The sequence below is a fragment of the Diabrotica virgifera genome, chromosome 6 (assembly GCF_917563875.1).
Source record: "Diabrotica virgifera virgifera chromosome 6, PGI_DIABVI_V3a".
Taxonomy (NCBI): Eukaryota; Metazoa; Arthropoda; class Insecta; order Coleoptera; family Chrysomelidae; genus Diabrotica; species Diabrotica virgifera.
The window spans coordinates 140,897,865-140,915,725 of record NC_065448.1 but is presented as its reverse complement, the minus strand read 5'-3'; the positions used below and the strand labels follow the sequence as shown (position 1 = coordinate 140,915,725).

The following is a 17,861-nucleotide window of genomic DNA, read 5'->3' as shown; positions in this document are numbered from 1 at the left end:
AAGGTGAAATCACCGAAAAATTAAGCACTTTTCGGGAAAAACTCATTTAAACTTTTTTAAAGTGTTTATAAAAAGCTTTGTTTTAATTTTTAAACAAAAGTTTTAGCATTAAAAATAAGCGAGTTACGCTCAAAATAAAGTTGGCCCTCTTTTTTTTTAAAAAACATCATGAAAATCTCGCCGTGTTTAGCTCCCCAAATGAAATTAATCGCTACCGCTTTACAAACAATTTACTTACCTATCTATTTTTTATATGATCTGTCAGTCTCACCGGTTTAAAGTATTTATTTTTGAAAGGGTTATAATTGAGAAAGCTTGAATGGGTCACTAATCACGAGCGTATGCAAATTTTGAATAGCCATATCTTAACCAATTTTTATCTTACGGAGAAATAAAATAAAACTAGCATATTTATAATAGCAAAATCTACATTTTTTTACTCTTTAAGTTTTTTCTTATCACTACTTTTTAAGTTATTTTGAAAAAAGTAAATTTTTCAAAAATTTTTAGAAAATTTTATTTTACTATAAAACCAAATGTTTGCAAAAATAAGCCCTTCAAACCAATCAAACTTACAGATCATATAAACAATACACATACAGTTAAAATAAATGGTAAAGCCAAACGATTAATTTCATTTAGGGTGCTAAATAGAGGGAGGTTTTCACGATTTTTTTACCAAAAAAAAGGGGCCAACTTTATTTTTTCAGTGTAACTCGTTTATTTTTGATGCTGTAAACTTTTGTAAAAAACAAATAATAAGCCTTTTTCGATACTTTAAAAATGTTAATAAGGTTTTCCCGAAAAACGCTTCTTTCTTCGGTGATTTCGCGTTGAATTATTCGATTTGGAATTAGACGAATAAGAATTTTTCATGAGCTACAACTTTGCTTCTACTCAATTTGTAGACTTTACTGGTACACCATTTTTTCGTTTTTTTGTAGGCTACACTTTTGCTAAATATATTTTTTCGATAAAATATTTACTTTTTGAGTTATTTGGGAAAAACGGTCTGAAAACGTAGTTTTTTTGTCGAAAAATCAACATTTTAAATCGCGAATAACTGGAAAAGTATTGACTTACGTAAAAAACTTTATAGAACAAAAGGTGCTTAAAATACTTAAGCCAGTTTATCCATTTCCCAGCTTATTTTAAACACGCGTGTTTCACCCCCCGAGAAAGGATAAATGTCACCCCCCAAGTAAAAGCAACCAACGGCACAAATTCAACTTTGAAGTGGAGGGTAAGTAGAACCTAAATCCAAATTTTCATGCAATTCGGAATTGCCCCTGGAAATTACACTCCAAAACGGTCATTTATTGGGCTATATGTATACCTATACAAAAGGAAAAATATTTTGGAAAAGTAAGAATAACTATTTACTATTATTCACCAGGTATTCGAATACATAGGTATTGCATGGTCAAACATAGCGTGGTCGCCGTGGTCACTGCCAGGTATTTTCAATAAAGTTTTATATTTTATAAATTAAAACATACTCATAACCTGTATAAAAACAATTTTAATACCTAATTTAATTTAATGCCTTTGATTATATCGCACTATAACACATGCCATGTTTTCGTCGTTCAAATGTTTTTCCCTAAAATTATTTATTATATTTTTTATATAAATACCAGAGCAAAATGAAACAGAAAGTGAAATAAAACATATCTATTATCATATTTTTAGATCTGTATTGGTATTTAGTTTTCTGTAGAATATAACATCTTCAGTCCTGGCATGTAAGTAAGATTTTTGTGTTTACAATATTTTATTAACATCGTAAAGATCCCTGGACCCGTTTGTTCTTATGTTTATCGTTAAATGGCACTAGTGAGCTGTGGTATTGTGTGTGAATTTTGTTATTTTTGAAGAGTGATTATTTAACCACTTATACCAGTTGTTTTATATTTCGGTCTATCCTACCAAATAGGTTATAGACCAGGGTAGAAAAATAAATATGAGCGATTTCAGGGTAAAAATCAATACAGGTATTTGAAGGTGCTAAATGGTAGGATGGATAAAGTTAATTAAAAATACATACAGAGGTACTCGTAAATCGACCTCATTTAAAAAAAAAGGCCAAAATAAAAAAATATGGTTTTTTGCCTATAGCATTTTTAGTATCATATTTACAGCAAAAGTTGTTTTAGAAAAGTTGTGTCTCATGAAAAAACAATTAATTTGAATTTTCATAAGTTAAAATCCATAAAAAATTAACCGAGATAGTTGCAAAAAACCAGGTTTTTTGCACTATTTTGTAACTGTTAATAACTTTTACCAAAAAGTCCGTAAGGAACTTATTGCACCTTGATCACGAGGTAATTAAGTGCCTTTATTAGTGTACAAAATTTTAAGAAGATCTATTTGTTAGTTTACGAGTTATGTTAAATGTTTATCCCAGACATCGAATGTTTAAACAATCATTGTTGCCCTAGGAGTATTTTCAGAGCTTTTTGGCAAGGTGCAATGGATTCTTAAAGACTCAAAGTACTAAGAAAGTTAAAAAAAGGAATATATTTGTTTTTTAAATGTTGTTAAACAAGTCGCTAAAAAATGGTGAGTTTTTTCCTTATAAACAATTAGAATATCTTTGTTATTTTTTCTGATAAATAATTATAATTGACTGTATCCAAACGCTGATAAAAACACACATTAAAAAAGAAAAACCAACTTTCTAGAACCAATTATAGTCAAGTTATACTTTTTTTTTGAAAAATCACATCTCTATTGTTTATAAATATTAAGAGTTGAAATTTTTACAGAATGATAATAAATATCTACATTTTATATTTCAATGGATAAGTACGGAATATCTTCTATTTAAAACGAGTGATAACCGTTTAAAGTGAAGTTACACACGCTGACTGAGCTGGGACCGTGTGATGGGGAAGATTGTCGGAGTCCAGTTTCGCGCGTCGAGATTTTGCTATTATATAGAAATACTATATAGAAAGTTCAATTTGGAGCGTTTGAAAAATTTTACAATATCTCAGTTTCCAGAGAACGTAGAGCCTTCATTTTTTTTTAAATTGGAGTAACTCGACGAAAGAATAGCAACTAGCTAATTTTCATTTACCGGAAAAATCGGAAAATTCTGGAAAATGCACTTTTTTATTCAACATGCATTTACAACGTTAACACATATAATTTCATAAATATTGTCATGAAATATTATAAATTTGTGAATAAATATTAAAATATAATTATAGTATATACCTATTTATATACTGGGTGGTTCATTTTATTCGCCTCGCTGTCTGTACGGAAAACGACTTGATTTAAGAAAAATTTCTTCATAAAAAATATACCAGGCCATTAACACTGCAATCTAAAAATAATGTGAATTATACAGGGTGCTTGAAAAGAGAGTGGTATACCAAAGATATATTTTTTTATGGAACACCCTTCACCTGATGAAATTTTGAAATTGCCCTTAAAAAAGAAGCTAGACTATACCTAAGTACAGGGTGTTTTGATTTATTTCAATGTTTAGAAAAATATAAAGATTTAGAAAAAAACTAAATATTTACAAATCTAAGAATCAGTGAAAATTTTTTCTTGGATCTTCATAATAGACTATTCAGCATATTTAAACAGATGTTTATTGTAACAAAATTTATATTACTTAATCGTACATTTTTAGATTTAACCCGCGAGTAGTCGCGCCATTAAATAGAATCTCACATTTTATCCTTTTTCGCGATAATTTGATGAACAATTTTGCAATTTTGAAAAAATTTCGTAAGTGCCTCGAGGAAGGGTGTAGTAATGGGTAGATTTTTTTCTTCTTCTTTTTGTGGAATTTATGGCTATGGGGAGAGCCAATTAGCTTTAATAATTGTTAGAAATAATATTTCTAACATAACAAGTAAATAAAAATACTATGAAATTAAAATTTGTTGTAAATTCGTATTTAAATTTCGTATTTTGAGATAGAATCTAACACGCGACTGTTCACGTTACATAAGTGAGCGCGACTACTCCCGGGTTAAAAATTAATTAAAAACAAAAACGTTCTCAAATTAAAAAAACATTAGGTATGTATATATTATAATTATTCATCTTCATTAATTCTACACAGTTTTTGTACAGGTTCATTCATTCCTTCCACATTATCCACAATTTCTTGAAATAAATCAATTGTACCGAGCTTTGCATACATTGCAAAGATGACACTGGCGAAAAAAGATGCTACAACCTTTTGACAGTTATTATAGATGACGAAAGTGGAAGTTGAAGAAGATTTGTTTCAAAAAATTAGGAATAATGTTGAAGAAATAAGAAATTAATGAACCTGTACATAAACTGTGTATAATTAACGAAGATCAATAATTATAATCTATACACACATTTTTTTTCAATCTGAGAAGGTTTTTGTTTTCAATTAGTTTTTAAATCTAAAAATGTACTATTAAGTAATTATAAATTTTGTTACAATAAACATCTGTTTAAAAATGCTGAATAGTCTATTATGAAGATCTAAGAAAAAATTTGTCACCGACTCTTAGATTTGTAAATATATACTTTTTTCTAAAATTTTATATTTTTGTAAAAATTTAAATGAGTCAAAATACCCTGTACTTAGGTATAGCCTAGCTTATTTTTTAAGGACAATTTAAAAATTTCATTAGTTGTAGGATGTTCCATAAAAAAATATATCTTTGATATACCACTCTTTTTTGTAGCACCCTGTATAATTCACATTATTTTTAGATTGTAGTATTAATTGCCCTCTATATGTCTATGAAGAATTTTTTTAAATCAAGTCGTTTTCCGTACAGACACCGAGGCGAATAAAATGAACCACCCTGTATATAAATAGATATATACTATAATTATATTTTAATATGCATTTACAAATTTATACTATTTTATGAAAATATTTATCAAAATATATTAGTGTTAACATTGTAAATGGATGTTGAATAATAAAGTCCATTTTCCAGAATTTTCCGATTTTTTCGGTAAATGAAAATTAGCTAGTTGTTATTCTTTCGTCGAGTTACCCACATTTAAAAAAAAAGAATGTGTGTGTGTACTTTGTACGCACGTAAGAAGTTATACTTCTATTATATGATTTAAACGAAATTAATATACTTTTTATTTATATTTTGTTTAAATATTAAACTAATTTATACTTACTACTTCTCAAACATTTTTATTAGAACAGTGCCAAAAATTAAAATAATAAAAGAATAAAACACACACAAACACATTAAACAAGCCACAAATGACGTCTGAACATTAATTGTCGAAAATTTTTTTAACTAAATACGTATTTTCTGAAAATACAATTATATAATAAATATACTTACAATCATAAAATGTATTAAAAAAAACAAAAAAGAAAGTTTCTATGGGGACTCGAACCAGCGCTGATAAGAGCGGTTGGTATTGGAATTCATTCGCCTTCTCCGCTTAGCCACGGACACTATGTGTCATTATTTACGAAGATCGACTAACTAAACGGATTAAACTTGTGATATTTTGATATTTTGAAAATTGATCAAATTATTTTAATTTTGAATTGAAATGATTTAGAATTGAAAAAATACAACAAAACATAGAGTAAAAAAACAATATATTAGGTGAATATTGATAGAAATTTTGATGGTAATCAAATTATATAAATAAAAGTATTACATACTATGTATTTTGGCAGATCAAATAGGTAGGTTTATACCCATGATACATTAACAATTATTACGTACCTGTTGCTTTTAAAAACTATTTAAAAGTCACTACAATATTATAAACTTTTTTGTTTCTGTCCTCACAACAATAAAACTAATATATTATACATTTGTTTACCTTTACCTTTACCTCCAAACCACAGCTGCCATATCGGATAATTTTTGACATGTCATTTGAACATCCAATCAGAACAAAGTTATAATGCGCATGCGCCGGGCTGATAGGTTTTAACATATAAAAAAATCACCCTCTATCGCCGGTAAAGAAGTATAACTTCAAAAAATGAAGGCTCTACGTTCTCTGGAAGCTGCGATATTATAAAACTTTTCAAGCGCTCCAAATTTAACTTTCTATAGCAAAATCTCGGCGCGCGGAACTGGACTCCGACAATCTTCCCCATCACATGGTCCCAGCTCAGTCAGCGTGAGTAACTTCACTTTAAAGGGTTATTACTCGTTTTAAATAGAAGATATTCCGTACTTATCAATTGAAATATAAAATATAGATATTTATTATCATTCTGTAAAAATTTCAACTCTTAATATTTATAAACAATCGCGATGTGATTTAAAAAAAAGGATAAATGGGCTATTATTGCTCCTAGAAAGTTGTTTTTTTCTTTTTAATGTGTGTTTTTACCAGCTTTTTGATACAACTAATTATAAATATTTATCAGAAAAATAACAAAGATATTCTAATCGTTTATAAGGAAAAAACTCACCATTTTTTTATCGACCTATTCAGCAACAATCAAGAAAAAAATATATTCTTTTTTTTAACTTTCTTAGTACTTTTAGTCTTTAAGAACTCATTGCACTTTGCCAAAAAGCTCTGAAAATACTCTTAGGGCAACAAAGATTGTTTAAACATTCGATGTCTGGGAAAAACATTTAACATAACTCGTAAACTGACAAAGAGATCTTCTTGAAATTTTGAACAATAATAAAGGCACTTAATTTCCTCATGATCAAGGTATAATAAGTTCCTTACGACCTATTTGTTAAAAGTTATTGACATTTACAAAATAGTGCAAAAAACCTGGTTTTTGCAGTTTTCTCTGTTAATTCTTTATGGATTTTAACTTGTAAAAATTCAAAATAATCGTTTGTTTATGATACACAACTTTCATAAAACAACTTTTGCTGTAAATATGATATTAAAAATGCTATAGGCAAAAAACAATATTTTCTGACTTTGGCCTTTGTTTATAAATAAATGAGGTCGATTTACGAGTACCTCTGCATGTATTTTTAATTAACTATGTCCCCCCTACGATTTAGCACCTTCAAATATCTGTATTGATTTTTTTCCCGTTTTTATTTTTCGGCCCTGGACTATTAGGTACAGTTGTCTACTTGTCCTTTTTCGTTTTTAGTTTTTATTTGCAATTTTCTTCTACTTGCGAGTTTTTTGTTATTATAAATCATTCTTCTTCTTGTGCCGTCTTCTAACGATGGCTGGTGATCATTTCTTTAAACGCTTCTCTATCTTTTGCAACGTGAAATATCTGTTCAACACTGAGTCCAATCTCTGATATTCCTCAGCCAATACTTCTTCTTTCTTCCCAAGCCTTTTTTCCCTCTACTCTTCCTTGCATGATGACGTGCAGCAGAGAAAAGATCGTTTCGAAGTATGTGGCTCAGATACGATGTTTTTCTTATTTTAATTATTGTGTTAATAAGCTTTCTGCCACGTTCAATTCCTAAATCCTGGTAACTTCTATTTATCTTTTTGTCCATCTACAAATCTCATTTGTTCTTATCTTGTTTTTACAAAGCTATATTCATTCGAGAACTCATTAGAAAATTTCCATCTTCAAGATTCTGTGCAAAGACGACTTAATCATTCGCAAAACTTAATGTGTATGGCAGTTATTTAAGTCTTACTTGTATCGCCATTCCTTCACATTGCTTCCTCCGTGTTGTTAGTGTGTAGAAAGTGGAATAGGTGGAATAGGTTGAAAGTGGAATTTAGTAGATTAAAAAGATTTCACTTATATACTTGCTGATATGTCTGTCTTATTGATATTTTGGAGTTTAAAAGTAGGAATATACATAATACTTGCAGAAATTGCAGTTGTCATAGAAAGTAATGTGACCATTTATATAAATAATATGAAGCTGAAGTTAAAAAGGCTAATAAAATAATTAAACAAAATTATCATTAAATAGACCCCCATTAACTAATACTAGTAGTAATACTAGTAGGTACTTGTAGTAATCTTAATAATACTTTGTAGTAGGTACTAGCTGATACTATCAGGAAATAACTCCAATATTAATGTTTCACATTAAAGTGATCTTTTTTTTTTGCTTTACTATAATTGATTGTTTGTATTTATACAGCATGTTCCAAAACTGCTAATCCTCAATAATGTAACTCTCTGTCAATGAAGCGACAATAATTTCAGTATCAACAAGTTCTTTCTAAATATTTCTCAAAATTTGGACAAATGAAATAATGATTCGTTTGCGTTCTATCCATTAAAATGTTGATATATTGTAAGGACAGTTTTTATATCGTAGAATAAAGTGTCACAAAACTTTTAAAAAACAAACATTCGGAGAGACAGATAAACTATACTGCGAGGCCTAAGTTAGGGATTTAGAAAATTATGCTCATTTTCATAACTGACTTTTCGTAAACAGATTAACCGATTCCACTAATTTTTGTTTATTATTTCAAATTTTTGTTTGATATTTACATATTTGGGTAACGGTTGACTTAAACTTTTTTCTAAACCTATACCGGGTAGAAGAAAAGACATGTTTTTCTTATGTTAAGTTTGAGATACCCTGTAGGGAGGACAAGCTACAAATGTAGGTAGGTATATATCGAAATCTTATTGTAGTCTTAGGTATATAACGAGCGATCGAACGATCTATGTTAGGTGTAGGTATTTCTGAGGGAACTATACGAAATGAGGATGGATGAAGGTGGAAGATGTAATTGGAAGAATTGCGCAAACGAAATGGAACTGGGTAGGACACGTAGAAGGACAAAATATCGAAAGGTGGACGAGAAACATTGTACATTGGAGACCACGCGAGCACAGTCGTAGTAGAGGAAGACAACAAAAACGATGGCTAGACGACATCAAACTGGCACCAAATAGCACAAAACATGGAGAGCTCATGGGAAGGCCTTCGTCCAAGAGTGCAAATAGACAGAAGAAGAAGAAGAAGAAGAAGAAGAAGAAGAAGAAGAAGAAGAAGAAGAAAAAGAAAATTGTAACCTTATGTTTTCTGAACATTTTACCTTTTGAATTTCCCTGATAACTAAAGAAACAAAAAAATAGGTGGTTTTGCCCCTTAACATGTGTTTTAACTGAAACAAAACTAAATTAGCAATAAAAAATAGCAGTTAACAAAACTTTAAAAACAGAATGGCACATCACGTTAACAGTTCTGATCGACATCCATACGAGTTTGCTGCCGACCAAGTAAGCGGTATGCACAGCGAATCATAAGAGAGACGAGATTGTTTAATGGAGGCTCTGTGATGTTTTTGGGGGAAATTTCCTCGAGAATAAGTACGAATTTGGTTTCCACGTGGAGGCTCTTTAAATAGCGATAGGTACATTACACGGTTTTCTTCTTTGAACACTCTGTTCCTTTCGCACTATATATAGGAAATAATTTCATCTTACTGGCATGATAAGACATGGCCTCCTCACGTATCGCATGTCGTCAGTTTAAACACACATATATTAAAGAGTAAAACCGGCTTGTTTCTTTGTTATATGAGACTACAATATAATTTAGATGTATACCCACCTTTGTACCTTTTCCTCCCTAGAGAGTGTCTCAAACTTTTGTTTCAGTTAAAACACATGTTAAAGATTAAAACCTTCTATTTTCTTTTTTTATAAAGGTATCAGCGACATTCGAAAAACAAAATGTTCTCAAACATAAGACTGCAATACGATGTCGATGTATGCTCATATTCGTATCTTGTCCTCCCTACAGGGTGTCTGAAACTTAACATAAGAAAAACATTATTCTCTTCTTCCACCCGGTATAAGTACAAAAAAGAAGTTTTCGTCCGCACATGGAGCGACGCTCGAACTACTCGACTCGATTCCAGTCGCGTAGATCTCTCCCCGACAGTCAAGTTCCTTCGTTGTGGCATTGAGCTCCGTACACGGAGCGTTTACGATTACAAATCTCCTCGTCTTGTACGACACTCGTCGCTTGCGATCCGTAGCGCACGAGAAAGTTCGAGTCAGACGCACGTTTCCAGTCATATAGGTAGTTTATTTTATTTGTTTCCTTCGTTTTTTGTTGTGTTTTGCGCTCAATTAAATTTTAGTTTTATTTAAAGATCGGAGCATGTTATGTTCGTTGATTGTAGTACAACCTACTAGCTTTGTGGAAATATACTGTTTGTAATATAAAATTCTGAAAACATTGAACTTCTGTTTCTAGGTGTTTAATATAAAATTCGTTGGGGAAATAGAAAAATGTCCTCAATATAATGCTCATTATATTCAAATTATAGGTTTACTACTACTACAGGTTATATTCCTACTAAAAATGTAACAATACTGTATTTTTCACAGATCGAAATTGTCGTTTTGGTTGATATATCAAAAATGCGTTCTTCCTGGTTGGAAGATGTAAGAAAACTGAATCGACTAATGTGCGGAGAACAATCGCTTGTGCCGCAGTGTTCGTACAAGACAAGCAAGACGCGCGAACATTGAGACGTGTCTTCGATCGACCTATGTGCGGACGGCCTAAGTAAACATTTGCCCAACTGTGTAAATACCAAAGGAAAGTCTAAAATACAGTCGGAAAAATGAACGATTACCCCCGAACAATTATATCAAGCACCTATTTCGTATTTGCTGTGTTTTTCTATAAATAACAAATGAGAGAGATATATTATTTAGATTATTAATAATTTATCTCTCTCGTTTGTTATTTATATAAAAAGACAGCAAATACAAAATATGTGCTTTAAATGATCGTTCATGGATAATCTTTCATTTTTCCGACTACAATAAAAAAAATAACGGAATCCGTTAATCTGTTCACGAAAAAATCAACTATGAAATGAGCATAATTTTTTATACGCCCTGAGCTTCGCTGGTATCGCCATCTACCTGGCGGATTACTAGTATAGTATTTTTACTACAAAAGCGATGTTACGTAGGTCAAAATTTTTGACGTAAGAGAACTGTCAAAACATTAGAATGTGACTTTTCATTATTGCGATATTATAATAAACATGGCAATAATGAAAAGTCACATTCTAATGTTTTGACAGTTCTCTTACGTCAAAAATTTTGACCTACGTAATATCGCTTTTGTAGTAAAAATACTATACAACTTTCGTTGTAAATTTCGCTGGAAAGAGAAAAGTGTTGCCAATCCTCTGTGAGTTTCGCTGGTGTGGCTGGTATCGCCATCTAGCGGATGACGTACTGTTTCGGCCGTAAATTTAAAGAGAAAAGGAGAAAAGCAAATAATAATTGTTTCAAACTTATTATTTAACTCTTATCGTGTAATATTTACAACGTAAAGAACTAATTGGATTGTAATCGATAGTTAATATTAATCAGTAAGTACAGAATTTATTATTCACTATGATTATTTTTAAGATTTTGCTTATAGTTTTGAAGTTTATGTTGACAGATAATATTAGAAAAAAATTATTCTGCAAAAAAGTTTAATAATTTAATACAATTGTAGTATAATACTTCTTAAATATTAAATTATGCATTTATTGCATTTAAATAATTAATTATGAGCGTAAACGTAAAATTTCGCACCGACTCTTTTTAAATGCATTACTTTTTTTTCGAATCCTGAGAGAACCGATAAGTATATTTGAAAAATTTAAACGCAGGGTGAAATACTACATTATTATCGAGGGTCAAAAGTTCCTGAAAATTTCTGTTTATTTTAATCAGTTAAGTACAGGAGTGCAAAAAGAGAAAATTTAGTATACCTCGTTCAAAAGAAACTTTTTTTTCGGCCTTTCAAATGAGACATTTAGTAAAAATTATATGCAACCCTTAATGCAGAACGTCAAATTTCCAGTTAAAGTTCATTCAATGTTCACTACTGGCGCTCGCGAATTTTTAATTATCCCCTCTACCTACGAGCTCAGAGAGGATAGATATCAATAACTTAAGCCTCACAGTATATTTTTAAAATTTTGTTTTCACCACTGAAATGTGAAAACCTTGAATTATCCATGTCTGTCTGTCTGTCCATCTGTAAACACAACTTCTTCGTTATGAGGATAGATAGAATGACAAATGACGTGTCAAATGAAAGCTTATAACCCAAAGATGGTATCAAAAGTGAGAAATTTGACCTCAGGCTACCGGTTTCATGCCGAAAATACTGTTTTATAGTAGCTGAAATAGTATTTCGCTTCTTAGAAAGAAGAAACGAGAACAAATATTATATACTTCCGGTTTCATAATAGTCTGGCCGTCCGTTTGTCTATCCGTGAATACACCTCCTCTGTTATTAGAATAGATATAATGAAAAATAAGTTGTCGAATGGGAGCTTATATCGCAAAGAAGAGGTGAGAAATTTTACCTCGGACTTCCTATTTCCGAGTTGCAACTGGAAGTACTGTTTTAAAGTTAACGAAATAGTAGATACGCATTGCGGTACAAGTACTATATACTCTTGCGGTTAAACAGTTGTAACTGAAAGTGCCACATTACAGTCGCAGACATAGTGCACGTTATTTATGTATATCAATCGACGCGTTTTGAAAGACGATCTCAAATATTTAATTTCGGTTTTGATGTCATTTCCGGTTAAAAAGATATAACCGGACATTTGGCAAAAAGACTGAAAATTATTAAAATCGTATATTAATTATCGCAAAGTTCACAAATAGTTCAAATTTCAACTTCCGCTCACGTTGGGTGAAAACTTGTATAAGTACTCTATTATTCTTGTTCATATTAATTAGTCTTTCAAAGTGCATTAAAAAATATTTGTAACTGTCCTTAACAATCATATTTTTGTACAATTTATTAAAATAATTAATATTTAATACAATGTGAACAAAGTTATTGAACCAAAAAGTTATTTTGGTATTGTCCATAATAAACTATATTTGATGATTTTACTAAATGATAAAATTGGAGCTGAGCATAGTATTTAATGGTTACCTTGAAACCAAATATTTTAGGTGCAAAAAAACACATCAACTACTGATTATTGAGTGAGTCCAACTGAAACAACTAAAAAAAAAAGAAAATAAAAATTAACACACAAACATAAAAAAATAAAGCTTAAATAAGGATGCCATTCCAAGTCAAGAATTGCTGCAGCCAAAAGCAAAATAATTTGAAAATGTTATGAATTAGCAAAGAAAAAGCGATATTAAGTTTTAGATTTCCGTTTAGTGTCATTTATCTACGGAAAAACCTATTAATAATTACAGTTTTAGAGTTATTTTTGGGAATTTAAATACAGCTTGTTTATTTGGGCTATTCATGCTACGATAGAAGGTACTAGCACCAAATTATATTCAAATAAGGGCAAATAAAAAAGCATTCACCATGCATAAAAAAATCTTTCCCTTATAGTAAGGTAGGAATCTGCCAGTCGGAAACCTTGAAAACTACCTAGAAACCTTTTATTACAAGGTCATTAAGCAAATAAGCTACATTCTAAACTACAATTGCACTTTAAAGTACATTCAAATACAGAGTGAATAAAAATTACTTTATCAACTTTTGATACGCAACTTAATGCTTTTAATTCTAGGTACTTATGCCACAAGTCTACCAAAATATGTACCAGATCTCTTCCACACTTTCATTGTACTCGTCTTTATAGGTAAATACTGGATATCTAAATTAACACATGCACAAATATATTCTTGTGTTGAAGCTATGAAATTTGAAACAATACGCAACGCATTATTTTGGATAATTATTATTAGTGATTCTTATCGTTCCATAGTGTGGATATACAATATGTGATTAGTAAAATACATTATTAATATATCTTCAAAATTTATATAGTACCTTATAGTTTTACGTTGAAATAGTGATTTAGAGACTTAAGAAGAACTAAGTAGATTATAACTTCATCCACATATTCTGGGGCCAGAAATATGTATACTAGTCCAGTCGGGTTAGTGTAAATAGTGTAAATAATAGTAGTGTAAATTTAAAATCTCGACTGAATTCCGCGGTTGTATTAGCCGCCATATTGATTTTAAATGAGAACTGTTGTTGCTTAATATCTTCGCCATTTTCAATTTTTCGATATAAATGGTGGGAAAGAAAATTGTTGGAAATGCAATTTCCTACAATTTCTTTGGCACAATTTTTTTATACGATCAATATTCTCCGAGTTAAGGGGGAAAATAATGGAAGCGGAGGGGAAGCATAATTATTGAATTGTCTCATTTATTATTAACTTTACGTCATAATTGTACATAAAAAAAGATAAAGAGAATTATATTTTATACAATTTTTGAAATTTCCAATGAAACATCAACCAAACTAAGTATATAAAAGACATAAAAAGACATTATATACATTAAGTTCACTTAATTTTATTAACTAGCGGGTTTTATTGGTTGAATTTGTCTGTCGATATTTTAAGTTTTATGTCAGCTAATATATCGTGATGTTCCAACAATTTTTTTTTAATTTTGGACCCTGTTGGGGGGAATTTTCCCATTTCCCCCCCCTCTTGTAGACCCGCCACTGGTTCTCTCGAAAAATTGTAGTAAATCGTAATTGCAACAATTTCAGTTCTTACACTTTTTGTCAAAAAGTTGAAAATGGCGGAGATATTGAACAAAAACCATTGCTACAAAATCAATCAGGTCTTACGCTCGCACCTTTACCACATACGTACTACCTTAAATATTGATTTTATCAAAAAAATGAACGGCATCAAAATTGTACAAAATTTAATTCTCTTCATTTTTGTATGGGTAAATATTTGTTGTAAAACTAATAATAAACGAGATAATTCAATAATTCAATAATTATGCTACAACTGTCACTATTTTCCCCTCATAACTCGGAAAATATCCACCGCACGAAAAAAATTATACTAAATGAAATTATAGACAATCACATTTTCAACAATTTCAGTTTCTACACTTTTTGTCAAAAAATTTAAAATGGCGGAGATATTGAGCAAAAACGGTTCTCGTTTAAAATCAAGATGGCGGCTAACGCAACGGTGGAATTCAGTCGAGATTTTAAACTTTTACTAATATTGTCCCTCCCTAAAGATTAAAAAAATAAAATTTGGGGCAGCTCCTAATGCAAGGTCAAATGCTATCCCGACTGGGCTATACTGCGAGGCATAAGTTAGGAATATAGAAAATTATGCTCATTTTCACAGTTAATTTTTTAGTGAACATATTAAAGGATTCCTCTAATTTTTTTTATTACTTTAGACTTTTATTTAATATTTACACAGTTGTGCAAAGGTTTACTCTAACTTCTTTTTTGTACTTATGCCGCGTGGAAGAAAAAAATGTTATTTTAGGTTAAGATTCAGAAACCCTGCAGGGAGGACGATGTACAAATTTGAGTACACATCAGACTCGTATTGTAGTCTTATGTGTTGTGAAAAATTTAGTTTTTGAATGTCGCTGATATCTTTAGAAGCAAAAAATAGACGGGCTTGTAGTTTAACATGTGTTTAAACCTAAATAAAACTTTGAGACACCCTGTAGGGAGGAAAAGATACAAAGGTGGGTATACATCGATATTATATTGTAGTCTCATGTTTTGTGAACATTTTATTTTTTAATTTCTCGGATATCTTTAATAACAAAGAAACTAGACGAGTTTACTCTTTAATATGTGTTTTAACTGACGACATGAGATTCGTGAGGAAGCCATGTCTTATCATACCACTAAGATGAAATTATTTTCTATATATAGTGCGAAAGGAACAGACTGTCCAAAGAAAAAAATCTATGTTATGTACCTCTCGCTGTTTAGAGAGCCTCCACTTAGACACCAAATTTGTACTTTCTCTCAAGGAAATTTCACCCCGAAACATCACAGAGCCTCTATTAAACAATCTCATCTCTTTTATGTTGCGCTGTGCATACCGCTTACCTGGTCGACAAAAACTCTTATATTATGTATCGATAAGAACTATTTACGTTATGTGCCGTTCTGTTTTTAAAGTTTTGTTAACTGTTCCTTGTTATTGTTAATTTAGTTTTGTTTCGGTCAAAACACATGTTAAGGAGTAAAACCACTTAGTTTCTTTGTTTGTTAAGATATCAGAGACATTCAAAAACTAAAATGTTCACAAAACAGACCTTAATACGATTCCGATGTATACTCACATTTGTATCTCGTCTTCCCTAGAGTGTGTCCCAAACTTAACATAAGGAAAACATTTCTTTTCTTCCACCCGGTATAAGTACAACAAATGTCTAGTAAACCTTTACACAACTGTGTAAATACTAAAAAAATCTAAAATAATAAAAAAAAATTGAGGAATCCGTTACTCTGTTCACGAAAAGATCAACTGTGAAAGCATAATTTTCTATATCCCTATTATTTTTAATTCCAGAATATGTGGTTTACCTTTAGTCATAATTTTTTGATACCCAGTATATTATATAAATATTCCCTTGTAATTAAATAATAAAATTACAGTTTAAAAAATAACAAATTTAATAATTTATTACATTATTATTTAACACGCATTATTAGCATCAACAAATTAACAAAACAATCACATCAAAAAATTAATCATTCAATTAAAGTAAGAATTATCGATTTGTATTAGTACGAGTCCCCAGTACCCCGTCCTTTTTTAAAATGATTAAAAAGTCTTAAAAACGGTTTTAACTGTTTCAGCGAGTCTACCACTTTCTGAAAAGTTTTGGAGTTCAGGTTGGACGCGTTTCCGCATGCACGCACAACACCTAACCTGTAGCTCTAGCGCTGTTATGTTTTGTTATTAGACAAGGCGAAAACGGCGGGTTCGTTGGAAAAATATTCCCATGAGATTTTTTTTCATATCACATTCGTAAAACACCCCAGAATAACTTTCAAGAAGTCGCCCACGCGAAAAGTGGTCCAATTTTTTTTTAACAATTTTTTTTAATCAAATTGCAAAAATCAGTATTCTCGTTCCGGAGAAATTTTTTTTAGATTTTTCGGACCAGTCCGGACAGAAAAGGTCTCTTATAATTTTTCTCTAAAGTTGATCGTGTTCGAGTTATAAGCAATTTAAAATTTGAAAAACGCGAAAATGGCCATTTTTAAGACTTAATAACTCGGTTAAAAATAATTATTATGAAAGTCAGAAAGTGACTAAATCAAATTTAAAGCCCCCCTTCATGATTCTGAAGAAATTTGTCTCATTAATTTATTAGTAAGCTGTTATTTTTAATTATTAATAATGATTGGTAAGATCGTATTGACGCAACTGTAAATGTGAGTGCGAGTGAGATGCGCCATTGGACTACCTGAACGGCATCTCTTTCGCACTCATCATGGACGGCCGCCTAATATGTGCATGTCGCTCAATATTTTTACTTAAAAATAACAGCTTAGTAATCAAATAACGACAAAAATTTCTTCAGGATCTTGTATGCGCCTTTAAACTTTTAACCGAGTTATTAAGCCTTGAAAATCGCCATTTTTCATTTTTTTCAATTGTAAAATACTTTTACCTCGAAAACGATTAACTTTAGAGAAAAATTATAAGAGACCTTTTTTATCCAAAATGGTCCAAAAAACCTAAAAAAAATTGTTTCGGTCAAAATATTGATTTTTACAATTTGATAAAAAAATTGTTAAAAAAAATTTGGACCACTTTTCGCCTGGGCGACTTCTTGAATCTTATTGTGGAATGTCTCACGAATGTGATTATGCAAAAAATCTCATGGGAATATTTTCTCCAAAGAATCCGCCGTTTTCGCCTTGTCTATATTGAAAAAGTATAATTTTTAATGTTTATCAAAAGATTATAGGCTGTAAATTTGTTGGACAAGAGATCGGAAATCTTTTGTAATTAATTATTGTACTGTGCCTATTGTATTGTATTGTATTTGAAAGTATTTTCAATTCAAAATTAAGAGTTTTGTAATAACAAAACTGTATCGCGCTAGAATGACATCTTGTGGGTGTCGGACTCGACGATCGTTCCCTCTTTTTTGCCCATCAAAAATAATTTAT

General features: G+C 30.6%; 1 protein-coding gene across 6 annotated transcripts in view; it reads right to left on the bottom strand.

Annotated features, from left to right (window-relative positions):
- LOC114325319 (coiled-coil domain-containing protein AGAP005037-like) overlaps window positions 1–17,861 on the bottom strand; it is a 250,810-nt gene that overhangs the window by 12,416 nt on the left and 220,533 nt on the right. The window contains exon 14 of one of the 6 annotated variants that reach the window (XM_050654054.1): window positions 12,846–12,917. The exons of the other annotated variants lie outside the window; for them this stretch is intronic. Coding sequence (XP_050510011.1) covers window positions 12,885–12,917 — 33 coding nt within the window. The 3' untranslated portion in view covers window positions 12,846–12,884. The remainder of the gene's footprint in view (window positions 1–12,845; window positions 12,918–17,861) is intronic. 6 annotated transcript variants of the gene reach the window in all.